This window comes from Phalacrocorax aristotelis, chromosome 5 (genome assembly GCF_949628215.1).
Source record: "Phalacrocorax aristotelis chromosome 5, bGulAri2.1, whole genome shotgun sequence".
Lineage (NCBI taxonomy): Eukaryota > Metazoa > Chordata > Aves > Suliformes > Phalacrocoracidae > Phalacrocorax > Phalacrocorax aristotelis.
Window position 1 is genome coordinate 390648 of NC_134280.1, and position 26244 is coordinate 416891.

The 26244-nt window shown below is 38.4% G+C and overlaps 1 protein-coding gene across 6 annotated transcripts in view; it reads right to left on the bottom strand.

Annotated features, from left to right (window-relative positions):
* TANC1 (tetratricopeptide repeat, ankyrin repeat and coiled-coil containing 1) overlaps positions 1 to 26244 on the bottom strand; it is a 119121-nt gene that overhangs the window by 61344 nt on the left and 31533 nt on the right. For 4 of the 6 annotated variants that reach the window (XM_075092664.1, XM_075092662.1, XM_075092660.1 and 1 more), the window contains exon 2: positions 10824 to 10898. The exons of 1 other annotated variant lie outside the window; for it this stretch is intronic. In XM_075092664.1, the coding sequence (XP_074948765.1) occupies positions 10824 to 10884 (61 nt within the window). In that variant the 5' untranslated portion in view covers positions 10885 to 10898. Of the gene's footprint in view, positions 1 to 10823; positions 10899 to 20056; positions 20118 to 26244 lie in introns of all 6 variants that reach the window. One more of the 6 variants, XM_075092666.1, reaches the window with a different exon arrangement.

The following is a 26244-nucleotide window of genomic DNA, read 5'->3' on the forward strand; positions in this document are numbered from 1 at the left end:
CGAGTTAGACTGCGAGATACCGAGTTCCCACGGAGACAGTCAGGTCAGCTGGATGTTAAAGCCCTTACCTCAGACGTACGCAATTTTATAATAGCCCATGGGTCTCTATCACAGCGAGTTACAGGACGAAATCAGAGGCAGGTGACCTCTAGCTGTTGGTCCTATGGGCTCTGTAAATGGACCTACAAAACTTATTCTTGCAGTCCAGCATGAAGGGGGGGCTCTATATCCCCACAAGTAACTGTATTTACAGCTGGATATAGTTAAATTACACATGATAATGTGGGATGGCAAGCTTTGTTTTATATGCTTTTATCATCCTTTCCTACGTCTCTGAATCTACCCTGCATATTTAGTTTATCCTAATCCTGCATTTTGTATTCTGTATAAATTGGGCTGATGACCAAATCTACACACTTCATGCAACTTACAGCAAAACTCCCGTAAAATACTTGCATCAACATGTGTGACAACACAGACCCAAAATTAACAAGCTTGTGGGATCCTCAAGGTAATACATTACGCTTTCCACACACAACTCGATATTAGGGGAATGATATTAGAAAAATGCATGAGTAACAGCTGTCAAAATACAGTTTGTTAAAATGCCCAAATATAACCAGATGACACACGCTGATGCACACAGAAAACAAAAAATACTTGTTACTAACTTAAAGGTTAGTAATTTCAACTATTTTATCTTCCAGAATAATACTTTAAATTTACATTACATTTCTTGGTCACTACTCCAACATAAAACAGACAAACATTAGTTCTACAATAGGAGGAAGATGACCTCTCAAGTTTTTTTAATAATGTCAAACTAAAACATAAAGAAAGGTCCTGTTGAAACCCCACTTTCTTATTTTTAAAACCTCTGAGTTTTACATTTTCCACTGCCAAGTAGCTTCCGGACAAAAAAGTTTCATAAGCATCAATCAACACCAGAGTTCTCATTCAGTGGTCAAAGTAACCTTGGAAACAACTTAATAGCTTTAAAAGCCACACACAAAAAGCTTTGAGAATGGAAATCAAATCCCAGTTTAGTTGCACCTAGGGATGCAACTGAAAGGCATAATCTGATTAACAAACTGCTTCCCCCCCCTTAAGACACAAAAAGATACAAGGATGGCTGGCTAAAGTAATGATTTTGTAGAGCCCAATATCATAAAAGAGAACTTGTAGATTAAACTAATCCTCCTATTGAATAGAGAGGATAACTAAAATGAAAATCTTTACAGGTACATGTCAGTATTAAACATAATAAAACACATCTAATTCTTCATTCAATATAAGTTGCTTAGAAACCAGAAGAATGCTAACTACCAAAACATGGGTAAACTGGAGTTTGGTGCAAATGTTGGAATTCACATTATTTTAACATGAAGGAATAGGACCAGAACCTTCAAAACAGTGAAGGCTAAAGCGATGAAAATGCAGATTCCTGAAGTCTGATCACTGACAGCACCTGCAGAACAGACAATATTCCACAGACTTCTCTCATATGTATTTCCGAGATAGCCAATTTTGCCTTTTTCTACCTTAACCTATCTACTAAAGTGAAACAGAAGACTCTCAACCCACTTAAATATACGTCTGATATAAAATTGTGCTATAGCAGAAGAAATCTTAGATTCTGCAGTTCTGCCTAAGATGTTTTAAAAAACTGAAGTGGTAACGCTACAGGATCCTATTGCTGAAAAAGGTTCCTTGCAAGCACCATGGGGTGAAGTGCACTGATAACACCTCCCAAACAAATGAGAACTCGACTATAATCTGGTCAGAGCTAGGCAGTTAATCTGGCATGAAACGGAAAGCAAAGCAGTAAACAAACCTTGCATTTTTGTAACACATTTGGGGCAGGAGACCAGAAGGTGGCAAAAACCTGGGTACCACTGCTAACTATCCTTAGGAAGAGAGAACGTTAACAGGACTGGTCTGGGGCTACGTGTCAACCAAGGCCACTGCTGGCTTACGTCGACAGTCCTCTGCGATCGATACGCTGTGAAGGCAAAAAAGCAATTGTACTCTGCAGAAAAGAACACAACCAGCATTAAACCTGCTGGCTGGCTCAGTGTCAACCTGCACGCAATTGTTCTGTCTGCCAACTGCCCTGACATTTCTGTTGGAATAGAGGAATCACTAAATTTGTCAGCCACTATTGTACTGTATTATTAAAAATGGTGAGGGTGGCAGAGCCGTGGAAAAGGTTGCCCAGGGAGGCTGTAGAGTGTCCATCTCTGGAGACTCAAAAGCTGACTGGACCCAGTCCTGGGTAACCGCGGTGCTGCAATTCTGTGATGACTTGTGCACACACAGCCATCGCTGACACTCTTGTAAAGCTCTCTGGAGAATCTTTACCAGGAAAAGCTGAAAAGGTGAGCTTAAGCGTCTAATTCTTTTGCTATTTTAGAGCAAGCATAATGGTCTGAGACAGAATTAAATCACATAGACAAGGGGAGCACGCAAAAAACTAACAACAGTAACTACTGCTGGGTTATTTTGTTAGCTGTTTTACGTGAGGCTTCTGCTCTCTTCATATCAAGTGCCCCACGATACCTCTGTGAGAACTGCTGAGTTCTGAAGAACAGCACAAGTAGCAACTGTACCAATCTACATGCACTCACAGCACTACGAGAAGAAAGACTGCCCCTGCAAACAGGAATATCCAACATTCAGGTTTGCTTAGACATTACTACTGACAGGCTTATTAAACTTTATTCTGCTTCGCAGGATGTGTTTCATCCTAATCTTTCTTAAGAAAAGGTGAGACTTTACAGAAAAGTTCAGACGGAAATTTTGAGTGGGAAAAAGAAATTAGTTGTACAACATGAAGAAAGTCATACAGTTGGAAAGCACTTTCCAGAACAAGGCATCACAATGTCTAAGTAATAAGAAGCTGTTTAAGGATTACCAAAACCAGTGGTTTTGATGTTTAAAAAAAAAGTTTTCTGTGTTCCATTCCCATCCTATTTTTCAACAGAATTGACAGGCAACTGTAGACAGAACTCTGTAGCATAGTTCGGTGACTGTGTATAAGGTGCTTTATTTTAATTGCAAAACGCTGACAATTGACCTTTAAAGGATCTGTGTCTTTCAAAATTAAAATGCTTACATGTGTGCGTGTACTTGTACATCTGCAGCCAGTCCAACTTAGCAAGCAGGCAATCTAGGCTTACAGGAGCCATGTGAGCCCCTCTTTCCGGTCAGGACAAGGTAACCATGCACACTCCTACCAATACTGATCAGGAGTTGAAGAAAAAATCATGGTAAGTGAAGTAGTTCATCGGCTAGCCTTTTGGGGTTAAAAAAACCAGGCTTCTGTCATGTAAAACACATGCATTAGGGAAGATCAACATTTAATTATTTTGCTCTTGAGACCCTGGAGAGACCAGAAAAAGGGAGAAACTAGCCTGGAATGTGAAAAGAAAACTCTTCACAGCCTGAGTAACAGAAACAGTGAAGTGCACTGAATGAGAAACAAACCATGTACAGATTAGAATAAAGGGTCCAAATGGACAATCTTTGCCAACTATGCTCGTTCTTGACGTTATTTGCTCACTTTCTGGCATTTATTTCTGAACTCTGGATTACTTTTTCAGTACACAAAATACTAATGTTCTCTTGTAATGCTTACTTAACAACCAATTTCTAAAGAAAACAGTGATAAACAGAGGTTATTAGGACCACCAAGGTAATTTCTATTTATGTATTTCAAGGGCAGGATTTATTTTTTTTCCCCCTGTTTATATGTGCATAGGGTATATCACTGGAATTAGCTTCTGGGAAAAGACATTCACCACATTAAAAACTCACTGCTCAGCAAAAAAAAGGAATTTAAACTCTTAAATAACTGTCATCAGCCGCAGAAAGTGGGCAAAGCAACACAGAATAATCAAAAACAGCTCCATATTTTAAGCATGAAACAATGCTGCTTCTGCTGCAAGATATTTTTAGAGTAACAACAAGAAGTCAAACTGAAGCTTGAAAGTATTCCAGTACGAGTTCAATGTCCCAGCTAATGGATGTGTACTTTATGCACCACAAAGTCCCTTTGCACTTAGAATTCAAAGCCTAATATCATAGAGAGTTTGGACAGAGAAAGCCAACTGAATTTGCATAGTCAGTTTTAGAACGCAAATGTATTTTATTTAATGACTGCAAGCCTTTCAGTTTGCCAGAAGGGTACCTGAAGCTGTTGGTGATTTCATCTTGGTTACAAGTATATTAGTCAGATAGAAATATTTAATGAGACGTAACGCAAGAAACGTGGGGTTCAAATATGCATTTAACAAAACAAGTTCAGCTGAGAGTTGAACCTTTACTGCTACAGGGAAATAACTCTGGAAACACTTGATTTTAAAATAATGATTAAGTAGTGGGTCTTAATAAAAGATTAGGCCTTCTTACATAACGCCTTCACTTTTATTTTAAAGGAGCAATTTGGTTGCCATTAGAAAAAAAAATATAATGGTGTCAGTGAATTTAAGCACGTTTATGTTTATCGTTCAAAGTGCTGCGCTGGTGCTGCGTGTCAGGCTCGTAACAGTGGCCTATGCTAGTAGGAAAGGGAGAAAGAAAAACAGGAATGACAGATCATCATACGAGCAATCCCAGCTCATGCCTTTGAAAGCCATTTTACTTTTCAAAAAGAATACTAAGGATAAACTCAATTTCTTAACTGTATCTGATCATATGTAAAAAACGAAGACATTTCAAATTCACAGATTTCATCCACCTTCAGTATAAAATGTTGATACAGAGCAAGGCATGCAAACAAAATAACTAGGAGTATGCCAATCAACAACAGAACATAATGCAGAAATATAAGCGTCCATTCTATCCTAATGTTCAAAAACTGTGCACTCATATTTAGGTCAAAGATGCTTATATAAAGATACTGGAATATAAGAAGGAGGAAAAACAAATGGAACCGTCTCAGCACAGTATTGTAAAAAAATTAAGTCTGATTGACAGGAGAATCAAACAAGAAAGATTCATTAATATGGAAGTTTTCTGTAGCCCACATTAAAAAAACTGAATACAATCACTGAAAGTACGATGCCTACAAATATGTAAGCACTTCAATACCTTTTATTTCATCATCCAGACATCAAAAACACTCATCTCATTTCTCCAGATTCTCTACCTTTAAAGCACTATAGTATTACACTCTAAACATTATCTTTTTGTGGACATAATGGTCTGTCCCTTGTTTTCTGAGCACTACATGATCCTCTAACAAGCCTTTAAACTGGAAAACCTAGAAGTCCCAACTACTTACCACATTAATTTCTAGTGAAGTCAACGAGGTTTTTTTTCATACCGTGTACTACATTTGATGTTAAACTTCTGATGGGATTTAGTGAAGGAAGCACGATACAAACTAAGCACAATACCTCCATTATTCATGTTCCTTCAGGCCTGATATTGGGTCAACAGAACGACAATGCTCATGCTACTAGAAAGCCATCTGAAATAACTGAGTGTGTTCTGTAGAGATTTAATATACGGCATTTTCTTTTTTTAAATACATTATAAGTATTTTATATTGAATAATCTTTTGCTTAGTAAGTAAAAATAAAAAAAAAACAGTTTCCCAGAATGCAGGCGAGTTGCTGGCTTTAGGACATAAAGAAAACAAACATAATTATATACTGCAAAGCAGCTGGCAGGATATAAAACCAAAAGGAAATACTAACACAAATCTCTCTCTGAAGCATTTTTAAGAATGAGTAGCTGACTAGAACTTTTACTAAAACAATCATAATTTAAAAGTAATTTTTGTTCATATTCTGAAGCTTATTGTGTATATTTTTAATACTATCACCTCATCATGGACACAGACAAGACTTGCAGGTAACCCTGTAGAACCTGAGTTCAAACAACAGTCTCCTGTCTCCGATTTCTTCAATTGTGACACTAAGATACAAAGTTTCTGTGCTATACTAAAATAAAAAAAGGTCAGCTAAAATAAAAAAAGGTCCAGCCTTCTCCAGAGGCAGAGAATCTCCCAGTGGCTCCAGAGGGGGATTTAAAAGCCTCAAGGAAATAAACGGGAAAACATACAATCAACTATGGAAACAACACAGAAGAGAGAGCAGAAAGAGATTTCCAGGATAGTTAGAAAGACACACACGGTAGAAATAAAGACAAAGAGACGAGATTATCTTAAACCTAGAAAATAAAGTCCATTAACAAAACAATGGCAAAAGGCAAAGAATAAGGCAAGAAAATGTGTGCCCTAAGCAGAAGTCATAAGGACTAGTGAGAGTTACACTAACAGACTCCCAATCAAGAAGACTAGGTCTGCCACTCCTTACTAGAAAGACACCTTCTAAGGAATCTCTAAAGGACTTGGAAACTCTTTCAGAATTTAAAAGGATAATATTTATTTGATGATAATGACCTGACAGACAGGATAAAATACCAAATTTTTTACTTTGCTTCTGAGACTGAATGAAAACCTTGAGAAACAAAGGGAAACTCAGAAAGTAATTGCTGCACATGTCCAGCTCAGCGTACGTGAGACAGTATAAAACCACAGATTACTTTCCAGGGCACAAAAATGAATGTTCCTGTTTGCCCTCTTCTTGCTTGGTTCCAAACTGCCACAAAACAGTTCTCTGTTACTTTCATGTGAAAGGTGCAAGCTGAGGGCTTTTTCCCCTTGAGTTCTGTCCTTTACCAAGTACATACATCACTTTAATGGAAGGAAGTGGGACAAGACAAGACAAAAATCAACTTACAGATACTTATTTCCATACAACAGAAACAACTATGTCTGAAGGGGTGTAAAGACAGGTTGCTTCATACTGTGGAGAACCTGAAAAAAAAGCTGGATGCAGAAAACGTTGGATGCCTGAGTCAAAAAAGTGTGGGGTTTTTTTTAATTCTGTTCCTTTGGCACATCATTTTACCTAAACACGATAACAATCACCTTGCCTTCAAATCCACATTTACAAGTTTAGTGAGTTTTGTTGTGAAAAGTTATTCTATACAAAAACAACCTTCAGTCAACAATGTTCTCTTTTCATCTATGTTCACAAATGTTTGTGCATACTGCTACATTGTACATAATTATGTGCATGTTTAAACACACAAATTTTGCTTCATTTAGAATTTACCTAATCCTGCAACAGCCACCTGCCTATCAATGCCTCCCAGCCACATCTAAAATAAACCCATTTTAATAAAGCAGTTGTAGAAGCAAGAATTATCACTGAAGCAACTGCAGGATCTGAGCCCAACTATGTATCGCTAGCGTACTGCTGTTGGAGTAGCCTAAGGTGCCATTTTGCCATCCCAAAGTCAGATTCGCACGTGACAGTCTTCCACCTGATTAGGGCAGAAGTTGGTTGTATAAAGACCCTCTACCAGCCTTCAGCATAGCCCTTCAGTCTCTCTCCCAAATGCATCATCATTAATTCTTGCAACCCTCTTTTTCAAGATAACCTTGAGTTTTAAAAGTTATTAAAAATTGTAATTAACATACTCGGCAGCTAGATTTCAAAAACGTTATGCACACCTTCAGCTCTTAAGATCTGACGTCAGGGCAAACGAGGCAATTCTAACATTAAGTTCTATATAAGCTATTTAAAAACAAAAACAAAACAACCAAAACCAGTCCTAATTTCTTTATGCTCTCTAACACTTTTACAGACTTTTTAATACTACAGTTGTGCCATCAATCCAGGAAAACAAACAAAAAGAAACCAACATTCCAATTTGCCCTGGCTCTGCAAGGCCAACAGATGTAAAAGCAATAAGATTAGTTAATGTACAAACAGGAAATTCTATTCAGTAAAACCGGAATCATCCTACTAAGATTTGAATTACACAGACTTCCAGGCGTTCCTTTTATGCACAAGTAAACCCAAGGGACAACAGGGGGTTACTTCAGTTTAAGAATAAGCTATTGCAGTTCAGCCTAAACCTCTTCCGTTAGACTGAAACAGTCACGAGTGGTCAAGGAGAGCTTTCAGGAGTTACAGCTCCTCCGCTGCAATTCAACACCTCAACATCTCTCCTCTGTTTACTGGGATGCAAAGCGTGACAGATTTACCCACACACCCTAGCTGAAGTTTGCAAGCACACTCATACAGTCAGTTCTGAACCTGCTACAGCAGCCTAAGATTTTCCTGCCTTCTAGCTGTTCAGCATTATTCCTCAACTGGGTATGAATTGAAAAAAGATCACCGAAGCCTTCCTAACCGGGTCTAGTCTGACACTAGTGAGCCACGCTCACTCATCTACTGCCTGCTGCATTCTGGAGCTCTGAGAAACCTGACAACTTTTTCAGAACTTCATCAGTGAACAAATCAAACCTACGTGCCGACAAAGCTGACAAGCATCTAAATTTACTGCTGCGTTGCTCTCTTAAATGGTGGCTAGGAGGATAGATGCTTCCGTCTTAACTGTCTCTCAAGTCAGATTCCATCATTAGCGTGCATTTTCACTCTCTTCATAGCTCTTTAGAGAGCAGTAAATTTTAAGAGCTGCTGTTGTTATTATGGACCTGAAGGGCCATGAAATGGGACAACTCTACAATTTAAAAAATTTCCATTTCTCATTGTTCAGAGTTTAAGGACCAGAGGGAAGAGCAAGCAAAAAAATAAGCTCTTCAAAGACCGATGTTCTTTGCCTTGCCTCACAACTCTAAAAGCTGAGATATGTCTTACAGCTGAAAGAATTGAAAGGTCCTTTGGAACCAAAGAGAAAACTATTAAACTGAACACAGCTTTACAGAAGTCCTGGATGTAACACAGAACGGAAACATTTCTTTTCAAACTTTTCACATTATCTTCAAATACAAAATAAGCCAAAATCTCTGGAATCCACTGAATAAATTTATTACTTCCTTTTAAAAAGTGGCTCCTGCACTCCCCTCCTTACTCTAGCTCTTACCAGCCAGGTATCATTCACTGATTCTTCCCAATACTTGGCTTCCGTAACATTCAACTTATACATGAAACTCTAGAGCTTTGCTTAAGAAACAAAACAAAAAACCCAAAACAAAAAAGAAACCAAAACCACTCCCACACTCTAACACTCCCCTTGGTATTCAGAAATACAGCAGCACTGTATTTGTAAAACAAAGGGAGAAAATCCTTTCTTTTGCATATATTAATCCAGACAGATGTGGTGAGGTCCTAAAATTAAGAAAATGTGTTTTCTGACCTAAAGGAAAAAGGCTTTTCCAGCTTCAGATTTTAATCAAAGCCTGGTCAAAGCTCTGTTCCAAGGAGCATTTTCCTTTTGAGCTTAAACCAATTTCCATCTAGTATTTTAAGGAAAAATGTACCAATGAAAGCCTCGCCACAGGAATCTTTAGCCCACTACATTTAAACAACTCCAGCTGGTAACTTCAAGTCAGCAGTACACCAAAATTAACAGGATGCCTTTCCTCTTGTTCTGTGACCAATTCTGAGCATCTTTGATCTAGTGTAAATGTTTTTTTTTCTTTTCAGGATAACTCTCATCATTCAATCGCTTAGAAAGAAACCATGGTAGAGAGTAAACTTCACAAGACCACAAGAATTTCCTGAAGAACACATTACCTGCCAGATGAACACAGAACTGCTTTTTGCAAAAGAACACTTAAAATACCCTCCCCTTTTAGGACTCCATGTAACTCCGTATAGTTTTAAAAGCTGCAACGCAAGGTACGTATATAACTTGCTTGTCAAGGAAAATACGACTGCATTGTTTTAAAGGTTCTGACAAATGTGAATGTGGTAGTCTATATTTCATGCTGTACTTAATACATTAAAGGAATATTTGGGGGGGTTTTGTTGTTTGTTTTTTTTTTTATTATGGGAGTAATAAGTTTGTGTTGCCAAAGAGCATAAATTCACTATTAGAGGTAATTTAGGACCTAACTCCTCAGAAAATCAGATGTATTAACGTACAGTAATAGTTTAACTTAACACATTGACTAGTCTGCATTAAAAGTTAAAAATTGAACTTTGAAGAAAAGGTACCTGTCACTCAGGTCCCTTAGCTTTCTAGCCATTGCAGCAAAGCCTTCAGCATGACCTGCACAGAGCAGGCAGGTTTAATACTCAGCCACCAACACCTCTACTTCTACGATTATTACTCCTTCTCAAAGGGCATCACTGGTCCTTCTCTGCCCTTGAAAACAGCAATTAGAGTTCTTAGTTACCCTTTCTCCTGAAAGGCAATATAGATAAGTAGTGGCCTGCTAAATTTATGATTATTAGTAAAATAATTTTTACTTTCCTAAAAGCACAATTTATTGATGATTACTTTTACATTCAAAAAATCTCTGTAGTTAAAGCAAAAACTAGAACATGACAGAATTTTGATAACCAACTTAAAAACTTTTCACTAAATTTATTTTCAATAATTTTTTTCTAAATACACAACTAATAAAAATTCTATCACCCATAATACATTTTTTTCCTATGATAGAATTCAATAAGTAGTTTAAAATATATTTCTGTAATTCAGGGTTCTGAACCTTGGCCTTGGGCCATGTTTAAGCTGGCAGGACAATACACACAGCCTGCAAGAGCAAGCTGCTCTCATCTGTCCTTCCCGGCAGCAATTCAGGAACTCGTGCACTGGATACACCTTCCAGGAAACCTTAGACCTGCTACTCACGCTCTGCACGTGAGCAGTCCGGCCAAAACGGAGGGGAGGGCATGGGGCCGACAGAGCTCCCTGCAGCTGGCATCAGCAACAGGAGTCGCCCGCTGCCCTAAAGATGGGGCACCACTGCTGCAACACAATAAATTTAATCGCTGGATTTGAAATGCACAACTCATCTACATTGCAAAATACTTTATTAATATTCATACCTGAGTCTTTCCTGTTCCCTTTTCCACCCTCTCGGCTCTTTTTTAAAACTGCCTTTAACATTTTAAATGTTGCTCCTAAAGGACAACAGAAAGAAACAAAAATAAATGCAACGTTAATCGCATCCATTCACACAAAACCGAACAAATAAAGATAGGATCAATACACATAAAACAGTGAGGTAATCAGAAGAAACGTTTTGGTAGTTACATTTATTTTTTACAACATAGCTCGGTTAAGCAAAGCCCTGATGCACAAGGAATGTTTTAATACTTGAGCTAAGCAATTAGAGTTCACTGTCTTCTTACACAGAAAAAAAAATATGGCATTCTCCACATTCCACATATAATTAAGGTTACAAGGCTAAACCCGTATAAGTTACTGTTAAGACACTCCGGCGAAAATAAAACAGAAGAAAGGTCTAACTCCTGAACAGAGTTCATCAGCGCTGCTGGGGGAGCAGGTGACACGCTGGAAACCTGCTACCAGCTGGACACTGCAAACCGCAGGAGTGTGAAACAGATGGGTGACAACGGGGCACGGTATCACCTCACAATTGTTCTTCACCTACGCACAATGCACTGCCGACCAACACAGAAAGCCGAACGATTTCCCTAAATCGCTGCACTGCTATGCACACGCCTATATGCCCACATGTCCATGCCTGTGAGCACACTCACTTCTGCCTTCCACATCTCAAAGTTAACAACCAACTTCAAGTGAGCAGCTTCAAGCTGCACGTCTCAAAGGATTATTAATTATAGGAAAAATATAGCTGGGATGTGAACGTAGAAGACAGTTAAGTTGTTTCAGATATCTTCAGTTATAAAGTAAGGAAAACAGAATGAAAGGAATTATGACAATCACTTCTTTCTCAGAAAGCTGTCTGAAGCATCTACAAATTCTAACGTCATTTGTTTTCTCTATATAGAAAACTCGTAGTACAGAATATGCAACAAGAAGGAAAAAAAAGTAATCTGACTATGCTGTCTTATGTGACGGATTGCCATGAAACCTACATGAAATCAACAGGAAAAGCAAAAATCTTCCATCCAAAAAATATGGATTCCTCAAAGTTCACTTCTTTTTACGAAATAAAGCAGAAAAAGACAAATCAGTACAACAGAGGTCTTACGCTTCTATGAATAACCTGAAGCACATACAGCTAATACTAATTAAAAAACTGGAAGGTTTGCAAGCCTGCGGTATATTCACTGCACATGTCCCTGGTCAGTCCCACACAGGTACAGCTGTGCACGCAAACGGTAACATCTCAAGCAAGTTGTACTGACGAGTTACACTCGCTTAGGATCACCCACCATAGGGCAAGCAGGCAGCAAACACACAAACACACTACCTTCTGTGCTCTGCATCTCGGGTGAAGTATCTGCTAAGGATTACACACAGAAAGAAAAACCAAACCACTCTGCTACTACTATCTCTCTGCAAACTATAGGAGTAAAACGAGTTCTGCAGTATTTTCAGGTGTTCTCCAAAGAATGTAAACTAAATAGCCCTCTTGAGTTCCAGCATTAAACAATATTGAAAAAGCCCACAAAAACACCCTCAAAATTGGATCATCTAACTGAAAAATTAAATAAACTAAAAGGAAGCAAATTATGGCTATTTGTGGAATACAAAGCATAAATAAATTTCTGCAAATAAGCATCATTATACCATATTAGCATGTTGAATGATAATTGGGAAGAGTGAAGCTGGTTTTTTAACCATATACTCTATGTGTTTACAGTATCAGTGACTCGATATCAATCACATTCTATAGGCAAAGTCTATGTGCCAGCTCTCAACACATCTGTCCAGCAACGTAGTAAAGGCTGGATTGAAAGAACATGGTTAATGACACTCCCCTGAACAATGCTTAATTTTTTGAAAACAAGAAAATATATCCTAAAATGCAGCCACAAGTCCATGAAAGGAAAAACTAAATACCACATGAGGAAACACTCCCCCTTCCTCACTTGCCTGGATGAGCTAGATCCAGGGACAGTCCATAGCAGCATAGAATTTTCAGAGATTAACAAAAAGCACCGACATCTAGAAAAAGAAGCTTAAAATGGAACAACCTGAACCAAAATGTAACTGCAGCCGTGGCTACTTCCTTTGAAATACCATATACTTGTTCCTCAACAGCCAATTATTGTGGGGATCAGAAAGGTAGCTAAGTACTGTGTGTCCATTCTCACTCATTGCGTGTGTTCCCCAATGGGTTCCTCTTTCCCAGCCCTTTATACCTTCTAGCCTTGCAAAGGAAAAAGGCAGCACTTCACTACACAACAGCTTTCACAAAAAGCAGTAACAAGGAAAAATACCATCACATCCTCAGGCACACTGTCACGAAAAAGGAAGAATGCCTCTTCCGAGACACTCGGACATGGTCAGCTGTAAACAGCCCACCTGATGATACGAGAAAAGAAACCACTTATTAAGTTGTATGAACTGCCATTAAAACGAAGTCATTATTCCACTTTATCTCGTACTAATGAGGCCTCTGGAGGAGCCCACATCCCACTGTGGGCACCAGAATTCAGATGTAGATCAGGTGGAGGGAACAGAGAAGACAACGCCAGAGAGGCTGAAAAGGCTGTTTAAATTTTAAGTGCAGAAGACTTGGAGAGCCCTAACTACATTAGCCCGTTATATATTTTAAGACTGCACACAGAAGGAAACAATCTGTCCTATATATCAACTCTTGATAGACCATGTAATACAAGCCTGCTCTGCAGCAGACAGAATTTAGTTTAGACACCAAGAAAAAACTTCCGAGCTGTATGGACAACTAACTACAGGAGAACTTCCAGCCCGTACGGAAAGAGTGGAATGCTTCCCTCTAAAACAGACATCTGCAAGAAAAACCACACACAGCAACTGGTTGAGGCTGGAGTAAGATGTGTTCGGCTGAGGATGAAAGATCTCGACAAGTCAACCTATGACACAGTTGTCAGTGGATGGAGACAAAACCAAAACAAAATCCACAAGACAGGCCATAAACCTCACAGGCTTCTGCTTCACGCGTGAAAAAAAAACAGACTGTAAATTTTAAAGCTTATTTCTCTTCCAATTCTATCAGAAGTTGTTTAATAATGGATATCTTTCAGATGGATCAGATCTGTAAGCTGGAATAATAGAATCATAATGGTTGGAAAAGGCCTCTGAGATCATCAAGACACTAAACCACCTTTCAAAAGCCCTCCCACACGTTTTCCATGGTGGCAGACCTCAGCCAAGAGGAATATACAGGCTACAAAGAGATTCATCAGAAAGCTGTAACTAGTTATCAAACAGCTAGTCATGAAACTCTAGATAGAAGGAAAAAAAGACTAAAAAAGGGTTCAAACTCTGAAGACTTAAGCAGCTTTCCTTTCTTTAACAACTGGTATGTCTTACAGAAATTTAGTGCGTGAGGAAAAATATAATTTTTTTGTTAGCATCTGGTTTGGGGTTTTTTTTTTGAGAAAGTCATGTGAAAACTTTCTATTTTTGGAAATCAAACCCATCTTCAAACAGCAATAACAAATCAAGAACCTAAGTATATCTTCCATAGTTTGAAATAGGTGTGTGGTAGGCGTGACTTTACATTTAAAATTATGTATAGCAGCATTATTTGAATTATTACAGATATTCTAATGTTACAGTCAGCTAACTTTCCTCTATCCCTATAAAATATCAGTCTTTATTAGGTACAGCAAAAGGTATTTTAATATATTACTTCTTACAACAGCACAAGATTAAAATTTGCAGATTAAACAAAAAAGGCTTATACATACATAAATGATGCCAAAACTGTGAGGGCCAGCATTAAGAAGTTAGGAAATCAGAAATTTAAGAGCTGGACCATGCAATACAAACTTGTGCTTCTTTTGTGCATTGATTGTGTTAGAAACTTTAACTGTGTAAGCACACCCTGTCCACTCCTCTGGTGCAAGGGATGTCTACAAACTAAAACCTTGTTTGTCTGCAGTGCACTGACTGGTTCCCAGGAAAGTTATGTTCTGTTCCTGGCTCTACCACAAGGCCACTGTGATATACAGAGGCAAAAGACTGTTCAAACACGTTAAATGTATTTTTCCTAAAACCTGAATGACTTGCGTGCCAAGTAGGCTGCAACAGTGGTAAAGTGTGCATTGCACATACTTTGGCTATACAAAAATAATTGAAAGCGCTGTAGTGAATGCTCTTTGATGTTTTCTGAATCACACCACTGTGCAAAGCACAGTACTTTTACAGGACAGCTGTGATACACATTTCACACCGATCAGCCAAACTCTTAGAAGTCTTCATTGTGGTTTCTTCTGGCAAACAGTAGACTCCAGGTCCATTGTTCTCCTTCCCATGTCCTCGATCACCATTTTACAAAGGATCTTTCCAATTTTAGTATAAACTCTTAAAAAAAAAACCAAACACACACACAAAAAAAAAAACTGAGAACAACTGTTTTGACTCATCTCAAATCCTTCCAGCCACTTCCCACCATAGGAATCTGGTCCATGTAAGAGTCTGGTACGAACACAGATTTTGTGCTTCATATTCAGACACTGGTCATTTTTTCCAGAAACCTAGATATATAAATTTTGCCTTAATATCACAATTTGAAGGTCTTATGTTCTTTGGAACCCATTTTTATATGTAATTGGACAGTTCCTTAAAACGAAAATTTTCTCAGCTCATTTTAGTACATTGCAATTGAGGAAATTGTACTCAAGAGTATTGTAGCGTTTAACAGTACTAGCAGGCATTCACAGGTTCATTTAGAGCATTTACTGAAGAAAACTCTGTTCAGTCATATAATTCACAGCTGAAATATAATGCATATGTAGAAGAATGGGAAGTCTAATTAGAGCTCCAGAGACATTCTTAATTTGCTTTTCCTTAACTTCTGCCGGGGTTTGAAACATAAATGTTTCCTCTAAAATTATTCAGTGTTGTATATTGTTGGTATGTTGTATGATAAATTTTACTTACAAGCATTTTAAAATCCCTAAAGTCTTGCAGAACAATAGTGACTTTATTAAAATTCAGCTGGTATTGCCACATGAACAAGGAAGAAATAGTCTACCTGAAGTCCTGCTGAAGTTCACAGAGCATGTCTCACCTAGCTCTGCCATACAGAGACCACTGGATGCATTTTCCCCCCACCCTCTCCAGAAGCTTAGTGGTGTAATGCAACCAGAACCAAAAGTACAAGAGGGTAACTATGTGAGGGTTTGGTTTCACAGAGCTGATCGTCAAACGGACCAGAATAAAAACATTACAGAAGCTAGCTGTACTGTAGTAGAAAGTGCATTCTAACTCACTCAGTCTTACTTTAAATGGCATATGCCTCCCAGTAGTATGAGATCTAAAAATTCTAATTCTCAGACTCCAAAAGGAAAGAAGAACAACTCTAAGCATTTAAGACATAGTCAAACACCCTCTCCCAGATAACCTCCTAAGCTAAAAAAAAAAAAAAAAGAAAATAAAAGTCCCAATGTATTTATTACACCCTGCTTTTTAAATAAAGAGATTATTTTTTCTCTTCCATACAAAAAACATGCCATGGTAGAAAGTCTGCATTATGCAATGGTAAGACCTGGAGCTGTTAATAAATTTCAGAATCTGAAAGTGACCATGTACTCTAGAACAGAGTGGCGATTAAAGAAAAGAAAAAAAACCCAAACCTGAAAACCTGCATATTATATTTAACTGTCGTCTTATTTTGCAAATATGGCAGGTACAAATTTTTGATTAACCAGAACAGACACGCTTGATATAGAACTGAAATTTTACAGTATATGTCATTCCTATTTTTAGGATATAGGTAGGGGGTAATACGAGATCAAATAGAAGGAATCAAGGGCAATTCTATCCTAGATTCTCTTTTTTTGGAATTGAGGCCAACTTCCCTACTGCGCATATGGTTTTTTCAAGGATCTGTTCCAATACAGAAAAGAAATGGCATGGGAGATGGTTGCTTATTCAGACACGTTCAGTGCAGATAGAAAAGTTGCCTGTTAGCTGGAAGCAAAGTCCATTTCCTTTCTTCTTCCCTATAAAATGGCATGCAAAAAGAAAGATAACCACTTCCAAAGAAATTCACCTTTTGGTATATCAATTAAACTCAAGGAAAGCCCCAGCCAATAAAGGCTCTGCAGGGGAATGCAAACACTGCGACATGTACTATTCCTTTGCAAGCTGCAAGGTACAAAAAAATAAACAGTTGTCTTAAGTATTTCTAAAGCCAACACCTCGGTGACTCTACAACATCATTCAGATTCCACAAAGGTGTGTAGCTGAACCATTTGGGAAACTAAACAAATACTATAGCCTAGAAATAATGATTATAAATAAGCTACGTACTATTTTGGGGGGGGGGGGGGGGGTGAGGAAAAAAACCCCAAACTTATTTGTACATACTGTGAAGCTTTCGGATATATATCCAAAAGCATTTCAGCTTCAGGTAAAAATTTCTTCATATGTATCTTTCACACTTCAAGATGACTGATCAAAATTGAACTGCAATACTGTACGTTTGTATTTCCTCATTCCTTGAAACAGACATTGGTTACTGATTTTTGTTTTATTTTAAAGATATTTCTGTTGATAGCATATTTTCCAGTAATCCTAGCATCTTGCCTCTTCTAAGCACATTGCATTTCCTCTTTCTCCACAGCTAAGCTTAAATAAAATAATTTACTGAATAAGATTTCAGAAACACTTTCAGCTATTGCAATTGCTTTTGTAAATAATTCCGTTTTAGATTATCTTAGTTCCATTTTTTAAATTCTGCCCTGAAACCACCTGTTTGTCATTTGGGTTTTTGTTTATTTTTAAAACATTTGAAGGTCTTTTAAAAACTTTTAAAAATTGAAATTATACTTAAATATACCAGATGTGGACTTGTTATCCAAGGGTTACTATTAATACTGTCACATAAGAAGGAAAATACCTCAACACTCTTTTGCTTATGCAATCAAAGATCATGTTAGCTGCTTACAAAACCGGATCTCCCACCCCAGTTCACGTCAAATCCTCTTTAAAATGGGTGCTGCTCTCCCCTCAGTTGAACTGTTTGTCTTTAGATACACAAGACATTTCATACAATTGTCTCATACTCAGAGCAGGATGGGAAGAAGTGGAAAGTCCCTTGATTTAAGAATTTGTATGATCAGCTCTTTTATAAATGAGGGACTTCAAAACAAGATCAGGTTTATGCAATAGAAATGCTAGGTTACGTGTAGCGTTGCAAGCACAGACACACACAACAGTTTACTTCATTCCTAATCTTTCACAAATAAAGCATTCCACTACCTAGAGAATCCCCTCTGAAAAGCAAGAAGACAGAAGACACACCTCCACATTTTCACCCTGCCTGTGAGTCTCCCTTAAAACCCAGCAACACCCTTGCATGAGAGTATTTTCCATGTATAGCTACTACTTGCAGATACTAACATCAGTAACAAGGTGATTCATAGCTTTTGTTCGCATTTGTTAACTTTTGTTCCACCTTCCCTAAAGGTTTGCAGCATGCACATTCTATACACCTTACCTACCAGAGTGGGTTATTTTCAAAAATCTATCCACAGAAGCTCATCACTTCTGGAAAGGTCAAATAAACTAATCCTACATGGTATGTAACCGCCTGAGCTAATAATGCCCGTGAGCTCCACATCTACCTGCTTCCCAAGTTGTGTTGTTCAGTCTCTCCATATTCAAATCCTGAAAAACAGTTAGCATGTTTTTGGAAAGAAATAAAGGGTGGAACATCTTAGTCATTCTACCATTTGCACAGAGTATTTAAGGATGTAACACCTTTCAGTGTAGGATTTATTAAACATATACTTCCAAAAAAAGCTGTATTTTAAAAGGTGCATTTTGTATTTTGTAAACATCCCAAGATTCACTCCTAAGGTTTGCAGAAAGCTTCACTGAGTCACAACGGCTTTCACTGCCTTTAAATGCATTAAGAAAGTCAGTGTTTACACATAGAAAAGTTTCAACATTTCCCTTTTCTGGCAAATTCAAATTCCTTTAGCTTAACTGTATTTTTCCAACGAGAAAAACCACAAAAAATACTTAAAGCAGCAAGGTTTTACTGATGTAACAGAAATCAAGACAAGACAGTAAGTAAAAAAAAAAAAAAATCCTTTAAAAATGACTACATACTGAGTCATCAATATCTAACATTTTATAACAGAGGGCATATTCCCAGATCTAAGAGACTCCCAATTCAAGAATGAACAAAAACATCTGAAAACAAGAGAATAGTGTTTTTTACTTTTTTATTTTTTTAAGGTACAACTTCTGATAACATATATTTGTTTTATTATTCAAAGACATGAATGAAAATAAATCAGATACTCGAAAAAGAGGTCTGTCTCTGACTTCATGCAATAAAAAAGTAAATGGCATATAGGATGTTTCCAGTGGGCTATATTTGGCCAAATCTAAACAAACTCATGAAGTTAAACAGCTATTATTGAAATATTTTTTTACAATACCCAAAACAATTATGGTCTTTACCCTCTGTAGATATTTCTTATGCAGGAAGATCAATACAGATACAAAACTGACAAGGTATACCGCATTTGTTGGTCACTCAATAACCTACTTATTATTAATCTCACCTATAAGATACTCCACATCCCCCCACTCTTATCTGACACCCCTGAAAGCTATGCATCAATTTAATAGGAGACTGTAAAGGAACACTGAGGTTTCCAGTTTGCTGCTCACTTCTAAAGAGTAGAATTACACCCTGAAGCACTATTAAAATACAATGAAAGAGGTGAAAGATGAGCAAGCGTGAGAAAAACCTCATTACCATGTTAGCTATTAGAATGTGCTTTTGCAGTAGCTTTTTTCCCACCAGTCTGGTTCTAGATTTGAATCCCCAAATCTCACAGATGTACCTATTCTATCCTGCAATCACCCATTTTTCTGCTATGCTACTCTTTAACCCTATTGATAATTATTTTGGCCAGTGTCTCTAAGGACTGCCAAGACAGGGGAAAATACCATCTCTTCACTTGATGGCTGTCGAAAAATTCTTGGTCAGGTGCCAAATACTGCAGAAATGACCGTTCATCAGTTTTAAAGATCACTGTTTTAAGTAGTATGGGGAACTACTTCTTACAACCCTGAAGTGCTGAAGAAAGTGATCTTGCAGTGAAGCAGATGAAGAGTACTCACAAGTCAGAAATATTAACTTCAAAGGTCATAAGCACCTGTTTGAACTAACCTGAACAATGCAACAGTGATGCCGATGAAGAACCACCCATTGAGTCACTTGCCTGTCTACACTAAGGGAAAAGAGCAGCAGTTGTCAACAGAGAAGCCGTAAAATCTTAAAAGACTCGCAGCTGTTTCTCATATGAAAAATATCTGACCACAGATGTAGACAAATTTATTTTTCCCTTTCTCTTCCCATTCTGCTAAGTCCCTCCAGAGAAAATGCCAAGACCATAGCTTTCTACCATCTTCTACAGACTGTCCCCTTTCTTCAGTTATGACTTACAAAAAAACCCAAACCAAACCCAAACAAACCCCCAAAAATTCCCAACAAAAACCTCCTGCTTCTCATCCCTACTGAATTTATCAAATTTATCCTTGCTATTTAGGCTTCTTTCTGAACCCTGCCCCTCTAGCTCTTGACATTTACAAGATACCACTAAATTCCTCAAAGGATCAGAAGATCCACAGTGTTCTCCAAGTCTCATCTCATTTAGCATAACTTGACTCTCACCAGGGCTGCTTTCTCCCTTCAATTTTATCTTTAGGTATCACAGAAGTAAATTACCCTATATCATTCCACCGCCTTTTATTTCTAAATTCAATGAATTATCTTTCTTCTCCTCCAGCTTTGCAAGACAGGGATCAGTGTACACAGATTATGCGGCAAAATAAATTTTTGCTTCAGGGGCAAGAAGGTGGGTGGGTGTGGTGAGAGCAGAATAACGAAGGGAGGGTAAGAGGAAGACTGCGTGCTACTTGTCTTCAGCAATAATTCTCATCTCAATGAAAAGGGTTAAAAAAAAAAAAGTTGGCCCTCCTCTAAGTGTAAGGCCACTATTTATTTAGAGTGAAATCAGGTCACAAGGTTTAAGAAAAATTCCGAGGAAACACCGTTATGAGCATCCTAGCCAGCAATCCCTAGGAACCAGTGGATGTCACAGACAGTTTGCACTGAGGCAGGAGTAAGCAAAGGAAAATTAAATATAACCATAGATATATCTTTTTCTTGCCTTTGTCATAATGGCCACTTTCATCCCATCTCTCTCCATCCTCCCATGTTAGAGACAGAAAAAGTTACAAACCCCCTGCTTTAAAATTGATTATGAAAGGGTCAAAACACTAGGCAAGAAAACTCATCACTTTCCAGCTGGCAGAAGTGACACCCTGCACACGCTATGTCAGCAGAAAATCAAGAGCCTAAAACTAGGTCAGAAACTGCCATTTCAGCTTTACCAGAATACAGAAATGAAAAGACAACAAAAATCATGCTAACAAAATCTTGACCCAACTCATAGTAATCAAGCCTTTTTTTACCGAATAGTTGTGTGCTTAGGTTATGACAGCACTGTCCTCTCCAGAAAGCACAGATGGGGAGTACAGAAATAAAATGCGTCTCCAGTTTCTCAGCTGTCCTAGATACAGCCCTAATTTCCAGGTGAACATCAAGAAGCTACGTGCAAAACACAACCATTCCCTCCACACAGCCAAAAGTAAACGCAGTGCAGAACGCATCCATCTTACATGATACAGGCTGCAGTTCAAACAACTTCATGGGCAAAATCGTTTTCCTTCAGCCCACCGCTCCACACCAGTTTAAACCTGCTTCCTTCATACTGCTGCAATTCCAGACATTGTTTCACGACCCACAAAACTGAAGACAGGATTGATCTAGCACAGTACAAATAGGGACAGATAGCACATCAGCATCTACATTAATTGATCCCAACATTTTAACAGCCTGAATTCTTTGGGCATCATGCCCTTTCCAGTATGTCCTTTAGAAGAGTTGTGGGCTCCCCCATTTCTAAAAAAAGGCTCAACAGGCAGCCTGTATGGGTTAGTCTTTGCAATGTGTATTTAAGCAAGCTTTTTCTACTCCTGTTAAACTATGTGTCCTATTTAAGGAATCACCACAGTCTATAAGGTTATGTGGGGGGAAAAGCAGAAGAAATCAATATAGACGTAACAAATATTTTTAGTGTTAAAGTCAAACAATAACCAGAAGTAATACCTACTTCGCAAAAATATATTACTACAGGACAGGCTACAAGCTTCATATAAAAGTACCAAACTGACTGGCCACACATCAAATCTGTAATTATTTTGGGAAGGGTTTTCAACGGACTGCAACACCTATTTCCGATCAGGGGTCCTCTCTTCTTTGTGCTGCAGCAAAGGGAAAAATATCACTTCTCCTGCAGCACCAGGATGTCTTCACCGCTCGAAAATTCTGAGCCAAATGACAGTTCATTTCCCATCTGCATGGCAACGTAACCCTGCAAGCTGATCCAGGAAATGCTACCTGGCATATTGGATTCACTATGCCTTAAAACTCACATGGCTGTCTCCTCCAGCTGTGCATGCGATTCTTATACTCTCCTCCATAGGAGAAAAAGACCAAATTTCATTTTAAAATGACATGACAGTTGCATTATCGTAGACTTTTGGTACGGGACATTCTTTTAAGATGGTGAGTGCTTTCTCATGAGATAGCATACACAAAACTTGTCAATTATCATAATCCAGGACAGAACTGGCTTAACCAGAACTCAGTTTTGTCTGTCATACCATTTCTACCCAGATGCCCCTCAAAGGATCAACAAGTTCTCCAGTCACATGATGGGTGAGCAGCCAAGGGCTACACTGCCCTCATATGTCACTACTGAGAAGATTATACAGTCCACCTAGTGAGGTTGAATACTAGTGACTTAACCTTCCTAGACCTACTAAATATCACTAAAATCCATAAGCTTAGCAAATGAACTACTGCAGCTGAGACAGGCGAACCACCATCTGCCTGTTTATTGTGGCTTTTAGGCTACAGTCCACATAGAGAAACAAATAAATTACTATTTCTTTCAACCACCTTAAAACTTCAAGGGAAGGAAGTTATCCCATGTAAAGGGATTTAATCTCATAAAATACTTTATTAGAAGGAAACATCAGACTGAACCAATAGCAAGGGGTATAGAGTTATTAAGTTTCACTTTCAATTTCCTTAACACTTTCAGCTTGCCAAATAACGCAAACGAAAAATCCTGCATATAAAAAAATTCTACATAAACCCATCCAGTTATGTGCCTGCATGGAGTCTTGTTTTCAGATTTAAGATGTGTATTTGTAACTCAGATCCTGCAAAGCAGCCACTTTTGTTCCTTTTCACCAACCAAGCTCTTATCAGCCTCAAAAAAAAAAAAAAAAAAGAAAGAAAAAGTAAAGAAGAAAGAATCACTGACTATCTTTTCCAAAATATGGCCTGACCAAAATGAGTAATGTCTTGAGAATTTCAGTGGGGTACACTGGTAAGCCAGGGCAGCTCTCAAAACAGTACTCTAGGCAATATCCAAAAAAATGTGACTTCAGAGTGATCTAACGCCACAGGTCTCTTCTGGACATATTAAAATAGCATGTGGTCCAACAAACACATTAATTTCCATGTTTGTTTCTTTTGTCTACAAAGCTACACATAACAAGCTGGCAAATCAAAACAAGAACAAAGGAGGGAAAAAAGCATTAGGCAGCTCCAGATTTGAAGAAACTCTGCCGTACCTCAAAATGAGATGATTCTACCACCAGACTACATGTAAACACTCAGCATGACTGTCTTCAGACACATTTTTAAGGGGATGTTTTGTATACCTAGAATGCCTCCTGTTGCATCTACTGTATCTAGTCTGATACTGGTACCACTTCATACACGGGGGGGGGAAAAATCACTGAATTCCAAAGACTTTAACAGACTGATGATCTTTCAGGAAAGGAAAGCAAATTCCCTCCAAATGCTAAAGGAAATCATTTGATACTAAGCCAAAGCAGGCACTATTGAAACCTGGCAGCATTTAATAGATTCATACAAGTTACGGAAAATATTTCGGACATAATATGAAAATATATGCTTAGTGTCTAGAAGTGAAGGCTTCTTCCACCATTTATTTTATCCATTGAAAAGCAAATTTGCAGTAAGCACAGATTATCTTCCTCACAGGATTACTCTACGCAGCAACAGGGAAGGGGACCAGTAAAACACTGCTGCATTTACAGAATGCTGGTCCATACCAGCACTGTACAAAGTCACTGCTCCACAGTTTTCTTCCTTTCAGGGTCTGCAGCCCTGTCTCTGCTTGCCAGTAACTCAGGAGGGCGGATCACTACAGATGCTAAGAAGACCTCTCAGAAGAGGAAAAATTCTGATATCGTTGACAGTCACTCTACTAAGGAATTCAAACTTTGAAAACAACACTGAAAGGAATCTACAAGTGGAGGAGGCAGCAATACAGCTCCCTTCAGCTTCTCCACACTGGTATATCATCATTTCTCTCACGTGCCAGCTGCTTATATTGAAACTAAAGCTAGCTCTATTCCTGCACACTTTTATGATACGGTAAGGAACCTATACCAGCAGAGCCATCAAAAGCATTAATGAAGGATCATCATCCCCATCTGAGTGACGCAAACTGGCAAGGGGGCAGTTCTGCTGGTGTAACTGTGTACTGCAGGCCCTCGCACACAACTCTGACAGCCACAGGAATTTCACTTCTCTGGCCCAGAGCTCCTTCTAACACAGCTTTGCTGCTCAGGGATGCGAAGTGCCGCCCTGCAGCTTCACTGTCCCTGAGCAGCTACCACAACAAAAGGAACCCTTTGATAAATCAAGCAACAGACGAAGCAAAGCTGTCACAGGCAGTATTATGTCCAGAACACAGAAAAAGTGGCTTTTTTATTATCACAGCTACTTTCCAAATTCCCAGTGAATCTAGTATGCCCGAGGGTCACACTAATATAGACAGCTGTACTTCCTTGAATGATGGTAAGATGGTGCTGATAAAACTCAAAGCTTTTTTCTATTTTAGTTCCTATCATAACTAGTTCCAGATCTCTTATATTCTTCATCCCTCTTAACAGATTATTTTCAGGATTTTATTATCTTCTTTTTCATGGAATTTTCCTCCCTTTCAAAAAGCGAAAACAGTCCCTCTCCTCCTGTTTTACTAATATCTTTTTCCTAACAGTACAGGTCTCTATTTTAACCATTGATGTTCAATACTGGCCCATGTTCTGGTCTATTTTGCCCCCCCCCCCCCCCCTTTCAGTTATCCTTAGAAATTCTGGGGCAGTATGTTAGCTATAATCCCTAATCATAAAATACCTGATCTTGAAATGGCTAGGAATCACAGCCACTCACTTCTGCCAGAAATCAAATGCAGAGCTCCATCCAAACTCTGTACACAAAGGACATATTATAATGTCCTATATGCTTCTGGCTTCACAGGCCTAAAAATAGAGATGAACACATCTATTATTAAGTAAGCACGTTTGGAGGTTTTAATGTGACTTTTGAAATATATTGCTCTGGTTTCAAACTGATGTTGATATTTTCTTCTTTATGATATCTATCTTCCAGCCTCAGCTACTAGAGGTAGAGCAGTATGGGTGCCACAACAGCTTTTGATATCCACAATGACAAAAAGTAGCCACACTCATTAAGACTTCTTTGATTAGGGTAGACGAACAAATGGCTGAAGTTAGAAGAGACCTCTGAAGGTCACCTGGGCCAACCCTCCCGCTCAAGTAGGGCAAGTCATACAAGACAATTTTGGAAACCTGTATTAAAAACGCAGTGCAGACAGAGTTATTTCCTCAAGAGAATGCAACTGCCTAAATGGATCTGTTAATAATCCCCACCCCATCCCCCGAAAAAAAAGGGGGGTGGGGGGAAGTAAGATGCAACTCCTAAGTGACCCTAAAACATGGAAATAAGCAGGAACACAAGGCTCAAACACACCAGGACTGTTATTGTTGTCTAGGACACATTAGCACAATTAAACACACACAGGGTGGGGGACAAGTGTGTAAAGCAGGAGTCTAAGTTGATAAAATAAGTTGGCAAATTTGGGAATTTAATATTAACATTCTTGATGCTGCCTAGAGACTAGACGTTTAAGTTACATAATCTAGAAGTTACATGACTCAGAATGTTTCTCAGGCATCTATATATATTGCCTCTTCTTCCTCAGAGCATCTCAAAACATATTACAGCTCATATCAGCCTGCAGGGAGGGTAGTAGTCTTATTTCCATTTTACTTAAGTGGAGCAAAAACCAGTTTGCTCAAGGTCATAATGGGCAAGTCTGTACAAGATGGCCAAAGGGGTCAGCTGTATATTCCTGCTGCATTGCGCCAGCGCTGATACAGTTT